Below are 17202 nucleotides of genomic sequence, written 5' to 3' on the forward strand. Positions count from 1 at the left end.
ATAACATCATGAGGGGAATAGATCGAGTGAATGCACGGAGCCTTTAACCCAGAGTAGAGACTCCCGATCAAGAACCAGAGGACATAGGTTTGTCAGAGGGGAAAAATGTAACAGGAATCAGAGAGGCAATTTTTCCACTGAGGGTGGTGGGTGTATGGAATGAACTGCCAGAGGAGGTATTTGAGGCAGGGACCATAACAATGACACTTGGACAGGTACATGGATAGGAACGGTTTAGAGGGATATGGACCAAACAGGGGCAGGACTAGTGTAGATGAGACATGTGGGTCGGCATGGGCAAGTTGGGCCGAACGACCTGTTTCCATGCTGTGTGCCTCCATCTGAATCTAAAGCGGCAGCACCATTGAGGCAAAACTACAGGGTGGGAAAATGAGACTGAACAAGAGATAGGAGACACGGCAAAAGTACACTGGACTACTCACCTGCACCCTGGGTCTGATAGGATGTGGCTGCAGATGCCTGTGTTGGCATCTAAACATTGCCTGGATTCTAGAAATCTTCTCTGCATTATTTCTAGAGTAACAGCATCCTTCTTACAGAGGTTGGCACAGCAGTGCAGCTCGGATGAAGAGACGGAGTGTGCTGGGGTCACATTTACCGAAGATACATTCATAGGATTTACTCCCTTTTGAAGAGTATGGACTGATTAGGGTCATTCTACACTGCAGTGTGTACGGGAGGTCGTGTCGCAATAACTGAGGTTTTTGAGAGGTGACGGAGGAGATTGCTGAAGGTAGGGCGAAGGACGTTGTCTACATGGATTTTAGCACGGCTGTTGATGAGGTCCCTCATGGTAGACTGATCCAGAAGATTAAGACATACGGATCTCACGATGCGTTGGTTGAGATTCGCAACTGGCTTGGTCGTGGAAGACAGAGGGTTGTGGTGGAAGGCAGATCTTCTGGCTGGAGGTCGGTGACCCATGGAGTTGTGCAGGGATCTGTGCTGGGACCTCTGGTGTTAGAGATAGCATAGAAATGACCCAGATGTAATTGCAGATGGTCGGGGAGCAAGTTTGTTGACGACACCATAATTGGAGGAGTTGAGGTCAGCGAGGAAGGTGGACACAAGATACAGCCGGTTGTAGATCTTCTGCAGAAATGGGCAGAGAAATGGCAGATGGAGTTTAACCCGAATAAGTGCGAGGTTGTGCACTGGGATGTTGAATGTAAGGAGAGAGTGTACCGTTAATGGCAAGACCATGAGAGCACAGCATTGATGTGTAGAGGGATCTTGGTCCAAGTTCATTGCTCACTGAAGGTGGCACCACAGGTAGAGGGGTAAATAAGGCATTGGGCTACGCTTGCCTTCATCGGTCAGGGCGTTGAGTACAAGAGTCAGGGAGTCACGATGCGGCTTTATAGGGCGTTGGTCGGGCCGCATGTGGAGTATTGTGGAGGGATGACAGATGGCACAATGGGCTAAGTGTTCAGCTGGCAACCGGAAGGTAGCCGGTTCGAATCCTGCTTGGAGTGCATACTGTCGTTGTGTCCTTGGGCAAGTCACTTCACCCACCTTTGCCTGTGTGTGAATGTGTGTGAGTGATTGGTGGTGGTCGGAGGGGCCGTAGGCGCAGATTGGCAGCCACGCTTCCGTCAGTCTGCCCCAGGGCAGCTGTGGCTACAGAAGTAGCTTACCACCACCGAGTGTGACTGAGGAGTGAATGAATAATGCGATGTAAAGCGCCTTGAGTATTAGAAAGGCGCTATATAAATCCCATCCATTATTATTATTATTGCGTGCAGTTCTGGCAGGAGAGATGTGCAGACTTTGGAGACGGTGCAGAGGAGGTTTACAGATTGTTGCTGAGGTTCAGAGATTGGACAGACTTGGATTGTTTGCTCTGGAATATTGGAGGTGGAGAAGAGATCTGGGTGTCGGAGATTGGTGGATAATGTCGACAGTCAGAACCCCTCCTTCACAGGGAGGAGAGGCCAACACTAGAGGGCACAGCTGTACGGTGAGAGTCTGGTGACACTAAACTGATACCCCCCCCCTCCTCCTCTCCTCCCCTTCCCCCTCCCTCTCTCCCTCCTCCTCTCCCCTCTCCCCTCCACCCTCCCTCCCTCCCTCCGTCTCTCCCCCGCCCCGCCCGCGATGAGCCACATGGATCTCTGCTCCTCTCCCAGTGTGTGTGTAGGGGGGGGGGGAGCAAAGGTTGCGAGCTGGTGAATAATCGCGGTGCTTGAGGAGCGACTCAGACACGGAGAGAGGGAGAGAGAGAAGGAGACAGGGACAGAGAGAGAAGGAGACAGATACAGGGACAGAGAGAGAGAAGGAGACAGGGACAGAGGGGGACAGGGACAGAGAGAGACAGACAGGGACAGAGACAGACAGATACAGAGGCAGAGACAGACGGACAGAGAGACACAGACAGACAGACAGACGGGGGTGGGGTGGGGGGCGCGTTGGTCCTTTGTTGTCCGGCCCCCGGTCTCCACGGTTCGGGCCCCGGAGAAGCAGCGCTGACACCGGCCCGTCCCCGGGACACAGCGGCCGCTGGGCGGGTGAGTGAGTGAGTGAGTCCCGGGGCTTGTGGCCGCGATACCGGGGAGGGAGGGGGTGGGAGCCGGGGCCGGGGCTCACACACACACACACACACACACGGGCAGAGGGTCGGGACAAGAGGGGGTGCGGGATGTCGGGGATGTGCGGCCTGGGTTTGTAACTTTGGCAGCGGGGCGGCGGCGGTGAAGGTGAGTCGCTCCCGCGGCCGCTGCTTCGTTCCCGGCTCCACCTTGTTTCCAACGTCAAACCGGCCTGAATCCTCAATGCCATTTAAACTCATCGTCAGCATTTCAGACCAGGTTGTCAGTGGTGTCTGTGTATTGGGCTGTGTGTGTGCGTGTGTCTGTAGGGTGGTGGGGGGTGGGGGGAGGGGGTTGTGGTGTCTGTGTGTGTGTGTGTCTGTCTGTGTCTGTGTGTGTGTGTGTGTGGGGGGGGGGGGAGGAGGGGGTTGTGGTGGTTGTGTATTGGGCAGTGTGGGGGGGTTGTGGTGGTTGTGTATTGGGCTGTGTGTCTGTCTGTGTCTGTGTGTGTGTGTGTGTGTGGGGGGGGGAGGGGGTTGTGGTGTCTGTGTATTGGGCAGTGTGTGTGTGTGTGTGGGGGGGGAAGGGGGTTGTGGTGGTTGTGTGTGTGTCTGTGTGTGTGGGGGGGGGGTTGTGGTGGTTATGTATTGGGCAGTGTGTGGGGGGGGAAGGGGGTTGTTGTGTATTGGGCAGTGTGTGTCTGTCTGTCTGCGTGTGTGAGTGTCTGTGAGTGGTGTGTGTGTGTGTCTGTCTGTGAGTGGTGTGTGTCTGTCTGTCTGCGTGTGTGAGTGTCTGTGAGTGGTGTGTGTGTGTGTCTGTCTGTGAGTGGTGTGTGTGTGTCTGTCTGAGTGGTGTCTGTGTGTCTGTCTGTGTGTGTCTGTCTGTGTGTGAGTGTCTGTGTGTGTGTCTGTCTGTCTGAGTGGTGTCTGTGTGTGTCTGTCTGAGTTGTGTGTCTGTGTGTGTGTGTATCGGGCAGCATTGTTGGGGTTGGGCTGTCCTGATGTGTTAGACCATGCCATGGAAGCATAATGAGGCCATTCGGCCCATCGAGTCTGCTCTGCCCATTCAATCAATGATCCAATGATACTTGCCACATGTACCGAGTGAAATGCTTTGTTTAACGCACAACCCGGTGAAATCACACAATTTACAGAAGCCAATTATAGGATTGATAAAGTCACCCCTCATTCTCCTGCACTCCCCAGAATAGAGTCCCAGCCTGCCCACCCTCTCCCTGTAGCTCCGACCCTCGAGTCCTGGCAACATCCTCGTACATCTTCCCTGTGCTCTCACCAACTTGCCCCAGCTCTCTAACCAGTTCCCACATGTTTATCATTCACCTGCCAATGAGGGAAGAAACCGGAGCACCTGGGGAAAACCCACACGGTCACAGGGAGAACGTGCAAAATCCACACGGACAGCACTCGGGGATGGAACCTGGTCAATGATGTTGAGAGGCAGCAAACTGCTGGTAGTTCTTGAGTAACTCAGCGGGTCAGGCAGCATCTGTGGAGAACATGGATAGGTGACATTTCACACAGTGCTGGAGTAACTCAGCGGGTCAGGCAGCATCTGTGGAGAACATGGATAGGTGACGTTTCACACAGTGCTGGAGTAACTCAGCGGGTCAGGCAGCATCTGTGGAGAACATGGATAGGTGACGTTTCACAGAGTACTGGAGTAACTCAGCGGGTCAGGCAGCATCTGTGGACAACATGGATAGGTGACGTTTCACAGAGTGCTGGAGTAACTCAGCGGGTCAGGCAGCATCTGTGGAGAACATGGATAGGTGACGTTTCACAGAGTGCTGGAGTAACTCAGCGGGTCAGGCAGCATCTGTGGAGAACATGGATAGGTGACGTTTCACAGAGTGCTGGAGTAACTCAGCGGGTCAGGCAGCATCTGTGGAGGGAAATTAATAGGCAACGATTCAGGTCGAGACCCTTCAGACAACAGATCTGAAGAAGGGTCCTGACCTAAAACGTCTCCGATCCAGTCCCACCATAGATGCTGCCTGACCCATTGAGTTACTCTGGCACTTAGAGCTTTGGTGGAGATGTCAGCATCTGCGGTTCTTGTGTCTCTGGGTCCACTGGCTGTGTGTCTGGTGTATTTATCCACCAATAATCTGTAGCCATGCAGCTGCCACCCACAGCAGAAGCAGATCCCCGTCCGCAGTCACCCACGTTGATGATGCTGCATCTCTGGAGACGTCTTGCTCCAATTACACACAGCTCTGATGGGACTGTGTCTGTAATGTTGTGTGCAGGGCTGGTCTCTGTACCAGAGGCTGGGGGCACAACACAGGAGGCAGCAGCAAGGAGTCGAGTCATCGGCCCTCCCAACACTAGTCCTCATCAACCCTTCTCTGCTGAAGGATCTCGGCCAGAAACGTCACCCGCTGAGTTACTCCAGCACGGTGTGAAACGTCACCTATCCATGTTCTCCACAGATGCTGCCTGACCCGCTGAGTTACTCCAGCACTCTGTGAAACGTCACCTATCCATGTTCTCCACAGATGCTGCCTGACCCGCTGAGTTATGGTGCAGCAGCATCTATGGAGCTAAGGAAATAGGCAACGTTTCGGGCCGAAACCCTTCTGGAAATAGGCAACGTTTCGGGCCGAAACCCTTCCGGGTTTCGACCCGAAACGTTGCCTATTTCCTTAGCTCCATAGATGCTGCTGCACCCGCTGAGTTTCTCCAGCACTCTGTGAAACGTCACCTATCCATGTTCTCCACAGATGCTGCCTGACCCGCTGAGTTACTCCAGCACTCTGTGAAACGTCACCTATCCATGTTCTCCACAGATGCTGCCTGACCCGCTGAGTTTCTCCAGCACTCTGTGTCTATCGTTGTAAGGGGCTTGTTGAGGTGGACATGGAAATAATGTTGTTCCTCTGCATTTACCCATTTCTCACACTATACCTCCCTGTCCCTGCCTCCCCGCCCTATCATGCAGTGGGCATGGGGGCCGAATGGCCTTAATTTGCTACCTCTGCTCTTGTAGACCAGCAGGTGCTGGTTCATACCAATAAAAGACACAGCGGGTCAGGCACAATCAGTGGAGAACATCCCCCCCCCCCCCCCCCCCGCTGTTTGTGGTTGTGTTGGTGATTGGGGGGTGTGCGCAGGTACAGGTCACATTGTAAGCTGCCATTGTTCTGGCCAGCTAGCAGCAATAGGTCATTCGGCCCGTCAAGTCTACTCCATTCCATTGTTCTGGGCTGAGCCTGGGTTTGGTGTTGGGGAGTTGACGTTGTCCTCAGTTTGTTATCGGGTAGATTTGCGTGAAGTGATTTCTTCGTTCACCCGCCGGGTATTTGCTGCTTCTCTGTATCGGTGACATGGTGACACTGTGCCCTTGTTATTCATTAACACCAGTCAGTGGCTACACCCAAACTTACACATCGCAGTGGAATTTTAACCCCGCTGCTACTTACCTGTACAGGTGGCTCTCTGCCCAGCTCCCGCCAGGTGTGGGAGGAGTGGGGGAGTGTGGGAGGGGTGTAGGAAAGAACTAGAAGATGCTGGTTTAAATCAGATAAGACACAAAATGCTGGAGTAACTCAGCGGGACAGGCAGCATCTTTGGAGAGAAGGAATGGGTGACATCTCGGGTCGAGACCCTTCTTCAGAGTGTGGGGGTTTGGTTCCAGTCAAGGGTTGTTGCAGCTCCAGGAGGTGAACGATTCCCAGCCCTCTCCTTCCTACTGCGATACCTCTGGGCCAGGGATGTGACAGTGTTGTGTTAGGCCCCCTGCGCTCGCCCCATGCGGTGTTGCTGGTTGTAAAGGGGTTGCACCTCAAACTGGATTAGCTCAGGTCAATATGGATGAGTTATGCCCCTGTCCCACTTAGGAAACCTGAACGGAAACCTCTGGAGACTGCGCCCCACCCAAGGTTTCCGTCAGGTTCCCGGAGGTTGCAGGTAGTGGAAGCAGTTAGGGAGACTGACAAAAACCTCCGGAATCCACTGGTCGGGCCGCAGGCAGTGAAGAAAGCGAATGCTATGTTAGCTTTCATAGCAAAAGGATTTGAGTATAGGAGCAGGGAGGTTCTACTGCAGTTGTACAGGGTCTTGGTGAGACCACACCTGGAGTATTGCGTACAGTTTTGGTCTCCAAATCTGAGGAAGGACATTATTGCCATAGAGGGTGTGCAGAGAAGGTTCACCAGACTGATTCCTGGGATGTCAGGACTGTCTTATGAAGAAAGACTGGATAGACTTGGTTTATACTCTCTAGAATTTAGGAGATTGAGAGGGGATCTTATAGAAACTTACAAAATTCTTAAGGGGTTGGACAGGCTAAATGCAGGAAGATTGCTCCCGATGTTGGGGAAGTCCAGGACAAGGGGTCACAGCTTAAGGATAAGGGGGAAATCCTTTAAAACCGAGATGAGAAGAACTTTTTTCACACAGAGAGTGGTGAATCTCTGGAACTACCTGCCACAGAGGGTAGTCGAGGCCAGTTCATTGGCTATATTTAAGAGGGAGTTAGATGTGGCCCTTGTGGTTAAGGGGATCAGAGGGTATGGAGAGAAGGCAGGTACGGGATACTGAGTTGGATGATCAGCCATGATCATATTGAATGGCGGTGCAGGCTCGAAGGGCCGAATGGCCTACTCCTGCACCTAATTTCTATGTTTCTATGAAATGTTGCCTATTTCCTTCGCTCCTTAGATGCTGCTGCACCCGCTGAGTTTCTCCAGCACCTTTGTCTACCTCCTGTTCTCCACGGATGGCTGTCTGACTCGCTGAGTTACTCCAGCACTTTGTGTCCTTTTGTGTACTAACAGCATCTGCAGTTCCTAGTTTCTATGAAATTACAGGTGTAAGTTAGGACCTGACTTTTCACTCCTTTAACAGACTCCTTTTGTAAGAGTTGAGGATCAGCTTGTTCCAGTGAAGATTAAAGATAAAATGTCAAGATTAGGGCACCTTGGATATTGATGGAGACATGTAGGTACTATCATTTGATCAACGTTTGAGAAACATTTGGACGTCCAGCGGGCAGAATTATAATTGATTGTGTGCCCAGCTTGCCCACACTGACCAACATGCCCCATCTACACTGGTCCCACCCGCCCGCGTTTGGCCCATATCCCCCTAAACCTGCCCCATCCATGTACCTAAACCTGCCCCATCCATGTACCTAAACCTGCCCCATCCATGGACCTAAACCTGCCCCATCCATGTACCTAAACCTGCCCCATCCATGGACCTAAACCTGCCCCATCCATGTACCTAAACCTGCCCCATCCATGTACCTAAACCTGCCCAATCAATCCAAATATGTTTTTACATGCATGACTTGATGAATTATACTCTATAGCGAGAGGAACAGCAGGAACACTGCAGCTCCATGTACTTGCATCAGAGGGAAGGGTCACTAACCTGAACTCTCTACCCCACGGGTACTGCTCTAACTGCTGGGCATTTCCAGTATGTGGGGCCCAGTTTAATGTAATATTGGGTGTAAAATGGGTGGTTGGACAGGGGGAGGTGTTGCTGCTTTTACTGAGCTGGCTGTGAATGTATTCATGGCTGGTGTTAGTGGTGTCCTTCACAACCAAGAGTGAAAGACCACTCATATCCTGGTCATTCTCTCATCTCCCAGGGTGGGCGGGTATAAGTGTGTCAGGATGGGGCGGGTGTAAGTGTGTCAGGGCCAGGGCAGGTGTAAGCGTGCCAGGGTGGATGTAAGTGTGTCAGGGTGGGCGGGTGTAAGTGTGTCAGGGTGGGACTGGTGTAGGTGTGTAAAGGCCAGGGTGGGTGAAAGTGTCAGGGATGAGGCACGTAAGTGTGTCAGGTCCGGTAAGTGTGTCAAGCTTCAAGTGCACACACTGGGAGTGTGCATCTATACTCTGGGACGTGTGAGTTGCTTCTGGGGTCCATGTGTGTTTGGCCGGGTGGGTGTGGACGATCGCTCTAGGGCCACTGCTGAGGGGTCGGGCTTGTTGGCTGTGCATGGTGCGTGTCGAGCTAAAAGCCTCCATCCCTCACCACCCACTGACAGCTACTGGAGCAGCAGTTATTTGCTATTTAAATAGCATTGTCTAGTGTAGTAATCGGTGTCAATATCAGCTGCAGTTTGACACTGGGCCATGCAGGGTGAGATTAGGTTGGGCCATGCACACAGAGCTTCACAGGGCATTTGCTCTTCATTGTGTTACTTTATTCATCTCCCTCCGCCGTAGATCACAATCCCATCTGCTGCCGTTTTATTCTGCACCTGTTGTGGTTCTTCCATCTTGCAAGAGTTGCGACTGGGTCTGCAGGCAGCATCTTGTGATTCTGGCTGGACATTGGTGTGGAGAGGTGGGGGTTAGGGGAGGTTGGAGCAAGTGTGGGCGAGACACAGGGGGGTCATACAGCACAGGAACAGACACAGAGTGCTGGAGTAACTCAGCGGGTCAGGCAGCATCTGTGGAGAACATGGATAGGTGACGTTTCACAGAGTGCTGGAGTAACTCAGCGGGACAGGCAGCATCTGTGGAGAACATGGATAGGTGACGTTTCAGAGAGTGCTGGAGTAACTCAGCGGGACAGGCAGCATCTGTGGAGAACATGGATAGGTGACGTTTCAGAGAGTGCTGGAGTAACTCAGCGGGTCAGGCAGCATCTGTGGAGAACATGGATAGGTGACGTTTCAGAGAGTGCTGGAGTAACTCAGCGGGACAGGCAGCATCTGTGGAGAACATGGATAGGTGACGTTTCACAGAGTGCTGGAGTAACTCAGCGGGTCAGGCAGCATCTGTGGAGAGAAGGAACGGGTGAAGTTTCGGGTCGACACCCTTCTTCAGACCAATACGTGGAATGTGAAACCACATTTATCTTTTGGCAAAGTGGTATTGCATGCCTCATTGTTCAAGGAGTGGAAGCAACACGTGATTCTTTGTACAGCCCTCAGCAAGGTGTTTGACGTAGGTACACAAAAAAGCTGGAGAAACTCAGCGGGTGCAGCAGCATCTATGGAGCGAAGGAAATAGGCAACGTTTCGGCCCGAAACCCTTCCGGGTTTCGGCCCGAAACGTTGCCTATTTCCTTCAGTGTGAAGATGCTGCTGCACTCGCTGAGTTTCTCCAGCTTTTTTGTGTACCTTCGATTTTCCAGCATCTGCAGTTCCTTCTTAAACACGGTGTGTGGCGTAGCTGGGAGTGGTTGCAGGCTGAGAACAGGGGGGGGGGGGGGGGATGAAGGGGGCAGCTCAACATTCCTGGGTGAAAGCCCTTAGAACTATACTTGAAATATTGCTGTTTTCACTTCTTGAAGCATATTGTTGATTAGTACGGGTGTCAGGGGTTACGGGGAGAAGGCAGGTGAATGGGGTTAGGAGGGAGAGATAGATCAGTCATGGTTGAATGGCGGAGTAGGCTTGATGGGCCGAATGGCCTAATTCTGCTCCTATTCCTTATGACCTTATTATGTGGTGCTGCTGCTGCAAGTAAGAATGTCATTGTTCTAGCTTGGACAATTGACAATAAAGCACTCATGACTCATGTCAAAATACCTGTTGAAAACTTCAGGAGATCCTTGTCTGCCATTTGCCCAGAGCAGGTGAATTTGCAATGCAAAACCTACTGGGGCAGAACGTTTGTTACCTGGGTATCTCCGCGCTGTGACAGCCACAGCAAATTGTCATGAATTAAATATGGGCTGGTGTTTGATCTGTCGTGTCTCGGTTTGGTGAACTTTATGTAAAGAAAGGGCTATTTCAAATGTTTCAGCTACTTGTTCTGGAGCTGTTTATATGAAATATCATCTGGACATATTTGCCATTCCTTCCCCCCCCCCCCTAGTGACCTCATTGACAACAGCTCTGTTGCTCCATATTAGGAATTATCAAATAACTCTGCTGGCTTTGTGTACGTATGTTTATGCATCCACTGGCTGCAGAAGTTGAGCCTCTGTCTTCCATCGATCAGTTATCTATGGTTGCAAAGCATAAAAGAAATTGTAAAAATGTATTTTCAGAAGTTTTTGACTTGCTCCTTATCCCTCTGAATTAGTTTAGTGTAGAGATGGACACTGAGCCCATGCTGACCAGCGATCACCCGCTCACACACCAGAGGCACTCATCCACCCTACTTTCTCATCCACTCCCTACGCACTAGGGGGGCAAATTTACAGATGGACAATTAACCTACAAACCTGCACGTCTCTGGGATGTGGGAGGAAACCAGAGCACTCGGGGAAACCCACGGGGAGAACGTGCAAACTCCACACAGACAGCATCCAAGCTCAGGATTGAACCTGGGTCACTGATGCTGTGAGGCAGTGGCTGTACCCGCTGCGCCACCGTGCCGCACCACAATTGCCCCCTGATTCTACCGTCCACCTACACACTAGTGACACTTGGGGCAGCTCGTTCATCTACAAACCTTGCACTAAACATCTTTACATTGATTATGTATCTGTACACTGTGGACGCCCACAGTGGCGACTGTGGAGGGTTGAGGGGGAAATGGAGGAGGATTTGCCAATGTTGTGCCTTCTAGCACAGTGATGAGTGCTGTGGCGGATGTTTGTGTTACATTTCTATTGTGTATTGTGTGTTCTTTATCATTGTACCGCTGCTGACATATTCATTTCACTTGCACTTTATGTGCCAGTGACGAATAAAACTTGACTTGTCTTGACTTGGTTAGCACGCAACAACACCCTGAACCTCGGTACACGTGACAATAAACCTTGGGATGTGGGAGGTAAAGCTCTCTCCGTGCTGTAGAACTGATTCTAGATGCTGTACGGAGGAACTACAGATGCTGGTTTAAACCGAAGATAGACAAAAAGTGCTGGAGTAACTCTGTAGGACAGGCAGCATCTGTGGAGAGAAGGAATCTCAGGTTGAGACCCTTCTTCAGACTGTTGCTGGGTTTGGTGCTGAGCTTTAGAGGTTTCATTGTGACAGTTTTTGTTGGTGACCTGATTTGAGGATGAGAAAGTTTGGCATGTCAGGGAATTGCCAGCGAGCTGGATATGTGGGTGCTGATCCTTGTGTAGTCGTGCCCCTGTGTGCTGGACACCGACCAGGCTTGTTGGCAGAGAGAGGGATGTCATTGTCATTGGGTGAGGGGCAAGTCTCCTCACATCTGCCTTAACATCCAGCTGCTGCACCACTTGTGTGACCACTGGACAGTCATTGTATGTGTCGTGTCTAGACAGTGATAGCCACTGTCTGAGCCACTCTGACACTCAATGGGCCCCAGTCTGCAAACGTAAGCCAGTAGTATTTGTGGAGGAAGGAACTGCAGATGCTGGTTTACACCGAGGACAGACACAAAGTGCTGGAGTAACTCAGCCGGTCAGGAGAGAAGGAATAAGTGATGGTTCAGGGCGAGACCTTTCATCAGTCTAGAGATAAGGAATGGTAAGGTGTGAAGCACCGGAGTGCAGGAGGAATCATTGAGGGGCGAGCAACGAGAGAGACTGTTGCAGAATTCTCACGAGAGAGGGGGAAAACCTCTTCAGATTCGGCTTGGGTCTAAAGAAGGGTCTTGACCTGAAATGTCACCTATTCCTTTTCTGCAGAGATGCTGCCTGACCCGCTGAGTTACTCCAGCACTCTGTGAAACGTCACCTATCGATGTTCTCCACAGATGCTGCCTGACCCGCTGAGTTACTCCAGCACTCTGTGAAACGTCACCTATCCATGTTCTCCACAGATGCTGCCTGACCCGCTGAGTTACTCCAGCACTCTGTGAAACGTCACCTATCCATGTTCTCCACAGATGTTGCCTGACCCGCTGAGTTACTCCGGCACTCTGTGAAACGTCACCTATCCATGTTCTCCACAGATGCTGCCTGACCCGCTGAGTTACTCCAGCACTCTGTGAAACGTCACCTATCCATGTTCTCCACAGATGCTGCCTGACCCGCTGAGTTACTCCAGCACTCTGTGTCTGTCTTGCTTTATAAGACTGGACAGAGATCTGGGCGATGGATCATTGTGTGGGCCATGATAACATCCCTGGCCCTGCAGAACCAAAGTGTTTCCAGCAGAGAGCACATTATTGTAAACACCATCTGACTGATATCTGGCTGGACTCTGGACCGCATGTACCGGAACAGCCAGGAACAAAGGAAACACCATGTTCCTCCCTGGGTGGAACGACTTTGTTTGTGTAAATGTGACTCATAGTCGACAAAGTCAGCATACATTCGCAGGTCAGAATCACAGCAAAAAAACATACACTTTGCTGCAGAGGTTGAATTGTATCTTCAGATGAGGATTAAAAAAGAAGATATGCCACAAATTCTACACAGTGTAAAATAATCTGAGTTTTCCCAAACAGCAGCACCGGAAATGGGGCGTTTATTTCCCTGGTTCTTGGCAGTGATTTGTTTTTCATTTGAGTGGGTAATTAAGGGAAGGAGTGAGTGAGGTGCAGCGACGAGCTGCCTTTCCTTGCTCTCCCCTGACTGATACAGCACGAGACTTGGTTGTTCACTGCCCTCGGGAATGTGGGGAGGGGCGGGGTCGGCCTTTAACATGGAGCCTGTGGTGACAGACAGCTGAGTGGATGTGACTGAGTAGAGATACTGTGTGTTTCCATCCACTGTGTCGGCCTGACCTCACCTGGTGCACTATGGTACACCTGCTACACGTTGGAGGATTCCTTAATCCTTACAGGCAGCACAGTTCTAATTGCTGCCTCACTCACAGCGCCAGAGACGCTTTGTCAACACTCATAGTTCCCAGAACAAGGGGTCACAGTTTAAGGATAAAGGGGAAATCTTTTAGGACCGAGATGAGAAAAACATTTTTCACACAGAGTGGTGAATCTGTGGAATTCTCTGCCACAGAAGGTTGTCGAGGCCACAGTTCATTGGCTATATTTAAGAGGGAGTTAGATGTGGCCCTTGTGGCTAAAGGGATCAGGGGGTATGGAGTGAAAGGCAGGTACAGGATACTGAGTTAGATGATCAGCCATGATCATATTGACTGGCGGTGCAAGCTTGAAGGGCCGAATGGCCTACTCCTGCACCTATTTTCTATGTTTCTATGGTCACCTTCCCATACCTGACAATGGTCTATTCCACATTTTTCTTGATCTCCTCCCCTTTAATGTCTCGTTTTCACACCTCACCCTTTCATATCTCTGTCTCCCTCTCCCCTGACTCTCAGTCTGGAGAGGGGTCTCGACCCGAGACGTCACCCATTCCTTCTCTCCAGGGATGCTGCCTGTCCCGCTGAGTTACTCCAGCATTTTGTGTCTATTTTCGATACTGACCTCAGGTTCTGCCGCAGAATTGCGTGGGTCGGGCACCACCTTGCGAGCTGGTCCATATGTCCGTGCTATAGTCGGGTGCTTGGTAGCCAGGAGGTCCTGGGGAGAAGACCTCAGAGCGATCACAGGTCTAATAAACACTAATATGAATTTGTAACACAATAGCTCAAGGTACGTAAATAACAACACAACTTCAAAATATGGAGCACTTCCGTGAATAGATATTGAAACTGTGCGTACAGTGCTGCCTCACAGCACCAGAGACCCGGGTTCAATCCTGACGAAGGGTGCTGTCTGTACGGAGTTTGCATGTTCTCCCTGTGACCACGTGGGCTTTCTCCAGATGCTCTGGTTTCCTCCCACACTCCAAAGACTTGCAGGTTGTGTGGGAAGAACCTGTAGATGCTGGTTTAAACCGAGGATAGACACAAAATGCTGGAGTAACTCAGCGGGACGGGCAGCATCTCTGGAGGGAAGGAATGGGTGACATTTTGGGTCGAGAGCTTTCTTCAGACTGGGACATGCCTCTCATTTCCCTTACCCACGACTCTCAGCCTGAAGAAGGGTCTCGACCTGAAACGTTTCTCCAGAGATGCATCTAAGGAAGGGTTTCGGCCCGAAACATTGCCCATTTCCTTAGCTCCATAGATGCTGCCGCACCCGCTGAGTTTCTCCAGCATTTCTGTCTACTCCAGAGATGCTGCCTGACCCGCTGAGGTATAAAATATAGGCTGGGTACTGAGCCAGTACTTTGAGACTATAAAGACACGGGAGCAGAATTAGACCATTCGGCCCATCGGGTGTGTTCTGAGTAGTATGCATGTACTTTGTGTGTTTGTGTGTGTGTGTGTGTGTTGTGCCTGCTTTGTTTCAGTGCTGTGTCTATGGAGGTGGTGGCCTGTGTTTGGGTTTGGGTTGGTGTTGACTAACTTGCCTGTTGCTTGCGTTCCAGCATTGCTCACCTCGTGGAGCGAGGACCTGCGTAGACTTCTCCTCCTCCACCACCAGGCTAGCCGCTCCAACAACTCGGCCGTTAAGCTGCCTGGCCCGCCCTCCATGAACTCCATGAAGCCTTCGCTTCCGCCCACACCGCACAGGTACGTACGTACGCACGCAGTTCAAGTGAGTTTATTGTCATGTGTCGCTGATAGGACAATGAAATTCTTTCTTTGCTTCAGCACAACAGAACATAGTAGGCATTTACTACAGAACACATGAATGAATAAACTGATAAAGTGCAAATAACAGATAATGGGTTATTAATAATCAGAGTTTTGTCCGAGCCAGGTTTAATAGCCTGATGGCTGTGGGGAAGTAGCTATTCCTGAACCTGGTTGTTGCAGTCTTCAGGCTCCTGTACCTTCTACCTGAAGGTAGCAGGGAGATGAGTGTGTGGCCAGGATGGAGCGGGTCTTTGATGATACTGCCAGCCTTTTTGAGGCTGGCAGTATGTTTCCACTAGTTGGAGAGTCTAGGACTAGAGGTCACAGACTCAGAATAGAAGAACGTATCTTTAGAAAGGAGATGAGGAGGAATTTCTTTCACCATAGGGTGGTGAATATGTGAGATTCATTGCCATAGAAGGCTGTGGATGCTGCCATTGGACATTTTTAAGGTGGAGAGATTGTTGATTAGTTCGGATGTCAGGGGTTATGGGGAGTAGGCAGGAGATCGGGTAGACGCACAGAGTCTCATGCCCAGAGTAGGGGAATCGAGGACAGAGGTTTAAGGTGAAGGGAGAAAGATTTAATAGGATTCTGAGGGGTAACTTTTTCACACAAAGGGTGGTGGGTGTATGGAACAAGCTGCCAGAGGAGGTAGTTGAGGCTGGGCCTATCCCAATGTTTAAGAAACAGTTGGACAGATACATGGATAGGACAGGTTTGGAGGAATATGGACCAAACGCAGGCAGGTGGGACTAGTGTAGCTGGGACATTGTTGGCCGGTGTGGGCAAGTTGGGCTGAAGGGCCTGTTTCCACACTGTGTCACTCTATGACTCTGTAAAGCTTGGAAGATGTCTGTCAACTCTTGCAGCAGTATTATGATGACAAGGAGTTTATGTGTCGGTGGGGTTAGCAACAGGCAGGGAGGCTTGAGGAGGAAGGATGCAGGAATGGTCGTGGTTTATGTGTGACGGTTCCTGTCTGCCTCACGTAGCGGCACTTGGCCCGTTGTTAATTTGTTTTCCGACCACGTGACGTACACATTTATTTATCTACAAAAAATGCACAGAGTCTTGGTGTTTATACAATCAGAGATTTCATTAAAGAGGCCACTTAACCCGAAATGTCACCTATTCCTTCTCTCCAGAGATGCTGCCTGTCCCGCTGAGTTACTCCAGAATTTTGTGTCTATCTTCAGATTCAAGCTACAAGTTTTATATTATGTTTGGTAAAAATCTAACATTTCAAAAAATGATGTGGAATTGTTAGATATTTGTTGCCTTTTAATGTATCTCCGCTGCTCAAACTGTTTCACTTTGGAACCATTTACTGAGCAGTTATCTCTGGTTGAGGCAGCATCTATGGAGCGAAGGAATAGGTGACGTTTCGGGTCGAGACCCTTCTTCAGACTGACATGGAGGTGGGGGGATGGGGGGCGGGAAGAAGAAAGGAAGAGGCGGAGGCAGTGGGCTGTGGGAGAGCTGGGAAGGGGAGGGGAAGGAGGGAGAAAGCAAGGACTACCTGAAATTGGAGAACCCAATGTTCATACCGCTGGGGTGTAAACTACCCAAGCGAGATATGAGGTGCTGCTCGATCTCGGTCTCCTCCATTGTCAGAGTGAGGCTAAACGCCAATTGGAGGAACAGCATCTCATATTTTGCTTGTGCAGCTTGCCTGAGTTACTCCAGCACTTAGTGTCTATCTCAGACTGCATGATTCTTCCCTTATCATGTATCTGTACACTGTAAATGGATCGGGTGTAATCATGTATTGTCTTTCTGCTGACTGGTTAGCACGCAACAAAAAGCTTTTCACTGTACCTCGGTACACGTGACAATAAACTACACTGAACTGAAGATAGACTAACGGAACTGTGCTGGAGTTTTATAACCCCGCTGCTGCTAGATGTAAGCGCGTTGTTTTTCTGTGTCTAGTTGCAAGACAGAGAGAGAGGCTTTGCTCACACACTGACAGCTGTTGTCTTTTCCATTCCTTCCCCAGTGACGGCTCATTCACATACAATGATTCTGTTCCTTGGCAACAGAGCTCCACTCAGCCTCCGCCCTCGCTCTCTGTGGTAACGACAGTATGGGGAGTCAATAACACCTCCCAGAGTCAGGTAAAACTCACTCCCTTTCTGGGCTTGCCTGGATATTTATTCACTATTTCCTTGCAGCCCGCGTTATTGTTCCACCACACGCTGATCACCCCAACGTTCAGAGTCGTATCGACAGTGACGGGGGGGGAGAGCACTCG

At 50.7% G+C, this 17202-nt stretch overlaps 1 protein-coding gene across 5 annotated transcripts in view; it reads left to right on the forward strand.

The window, feature by feature from the left end:
• LOC116967462 (zinc finger MIZ domain-containing protein 1-like) overlaps positions 1 to 17202 on the forward strand; it is a 73505-nt gene that overhangs the window by 21332 nt on the left and 34971 nt on the right. For 3 of the 5 annotated variants that reach the window (XM_033014045.1, XM_033014047.1, XM_033014046.1), the window contains exons 5-6: positions 14735 to 14879; positions 16948 to 17065. In XM_033014045.1, coding sequence (XP_032869936.1) covers positions 14735 to 14879; positions 16948 to 17065 — 263 coding nt within the window. Of the gene's footprint in view, positions 1 to 2508; positions 2541 to 14734; positions 14880 to 16947; positions 17066 to 17202 lie in introns of those variants that run through there. The other 2 variants (XM_033014048.1, XM_033014049.1) reach the window with 2 other exon arrangements.

This window comes from Amblyraja radiata, chromosome 39 (genome assembly GCF_010909765.2).
Source record: "Amblyraja radiata isolate CabotCenter1 chromosome 39, sAmbRad1.1.pri, whole genome shotgun sequence".
NCBI lineage: Eukaryota > Metazoa > Chordata > Chondrichthyes > Rajiformes > Rajidae > Amblyraja > Amblyraja radiata.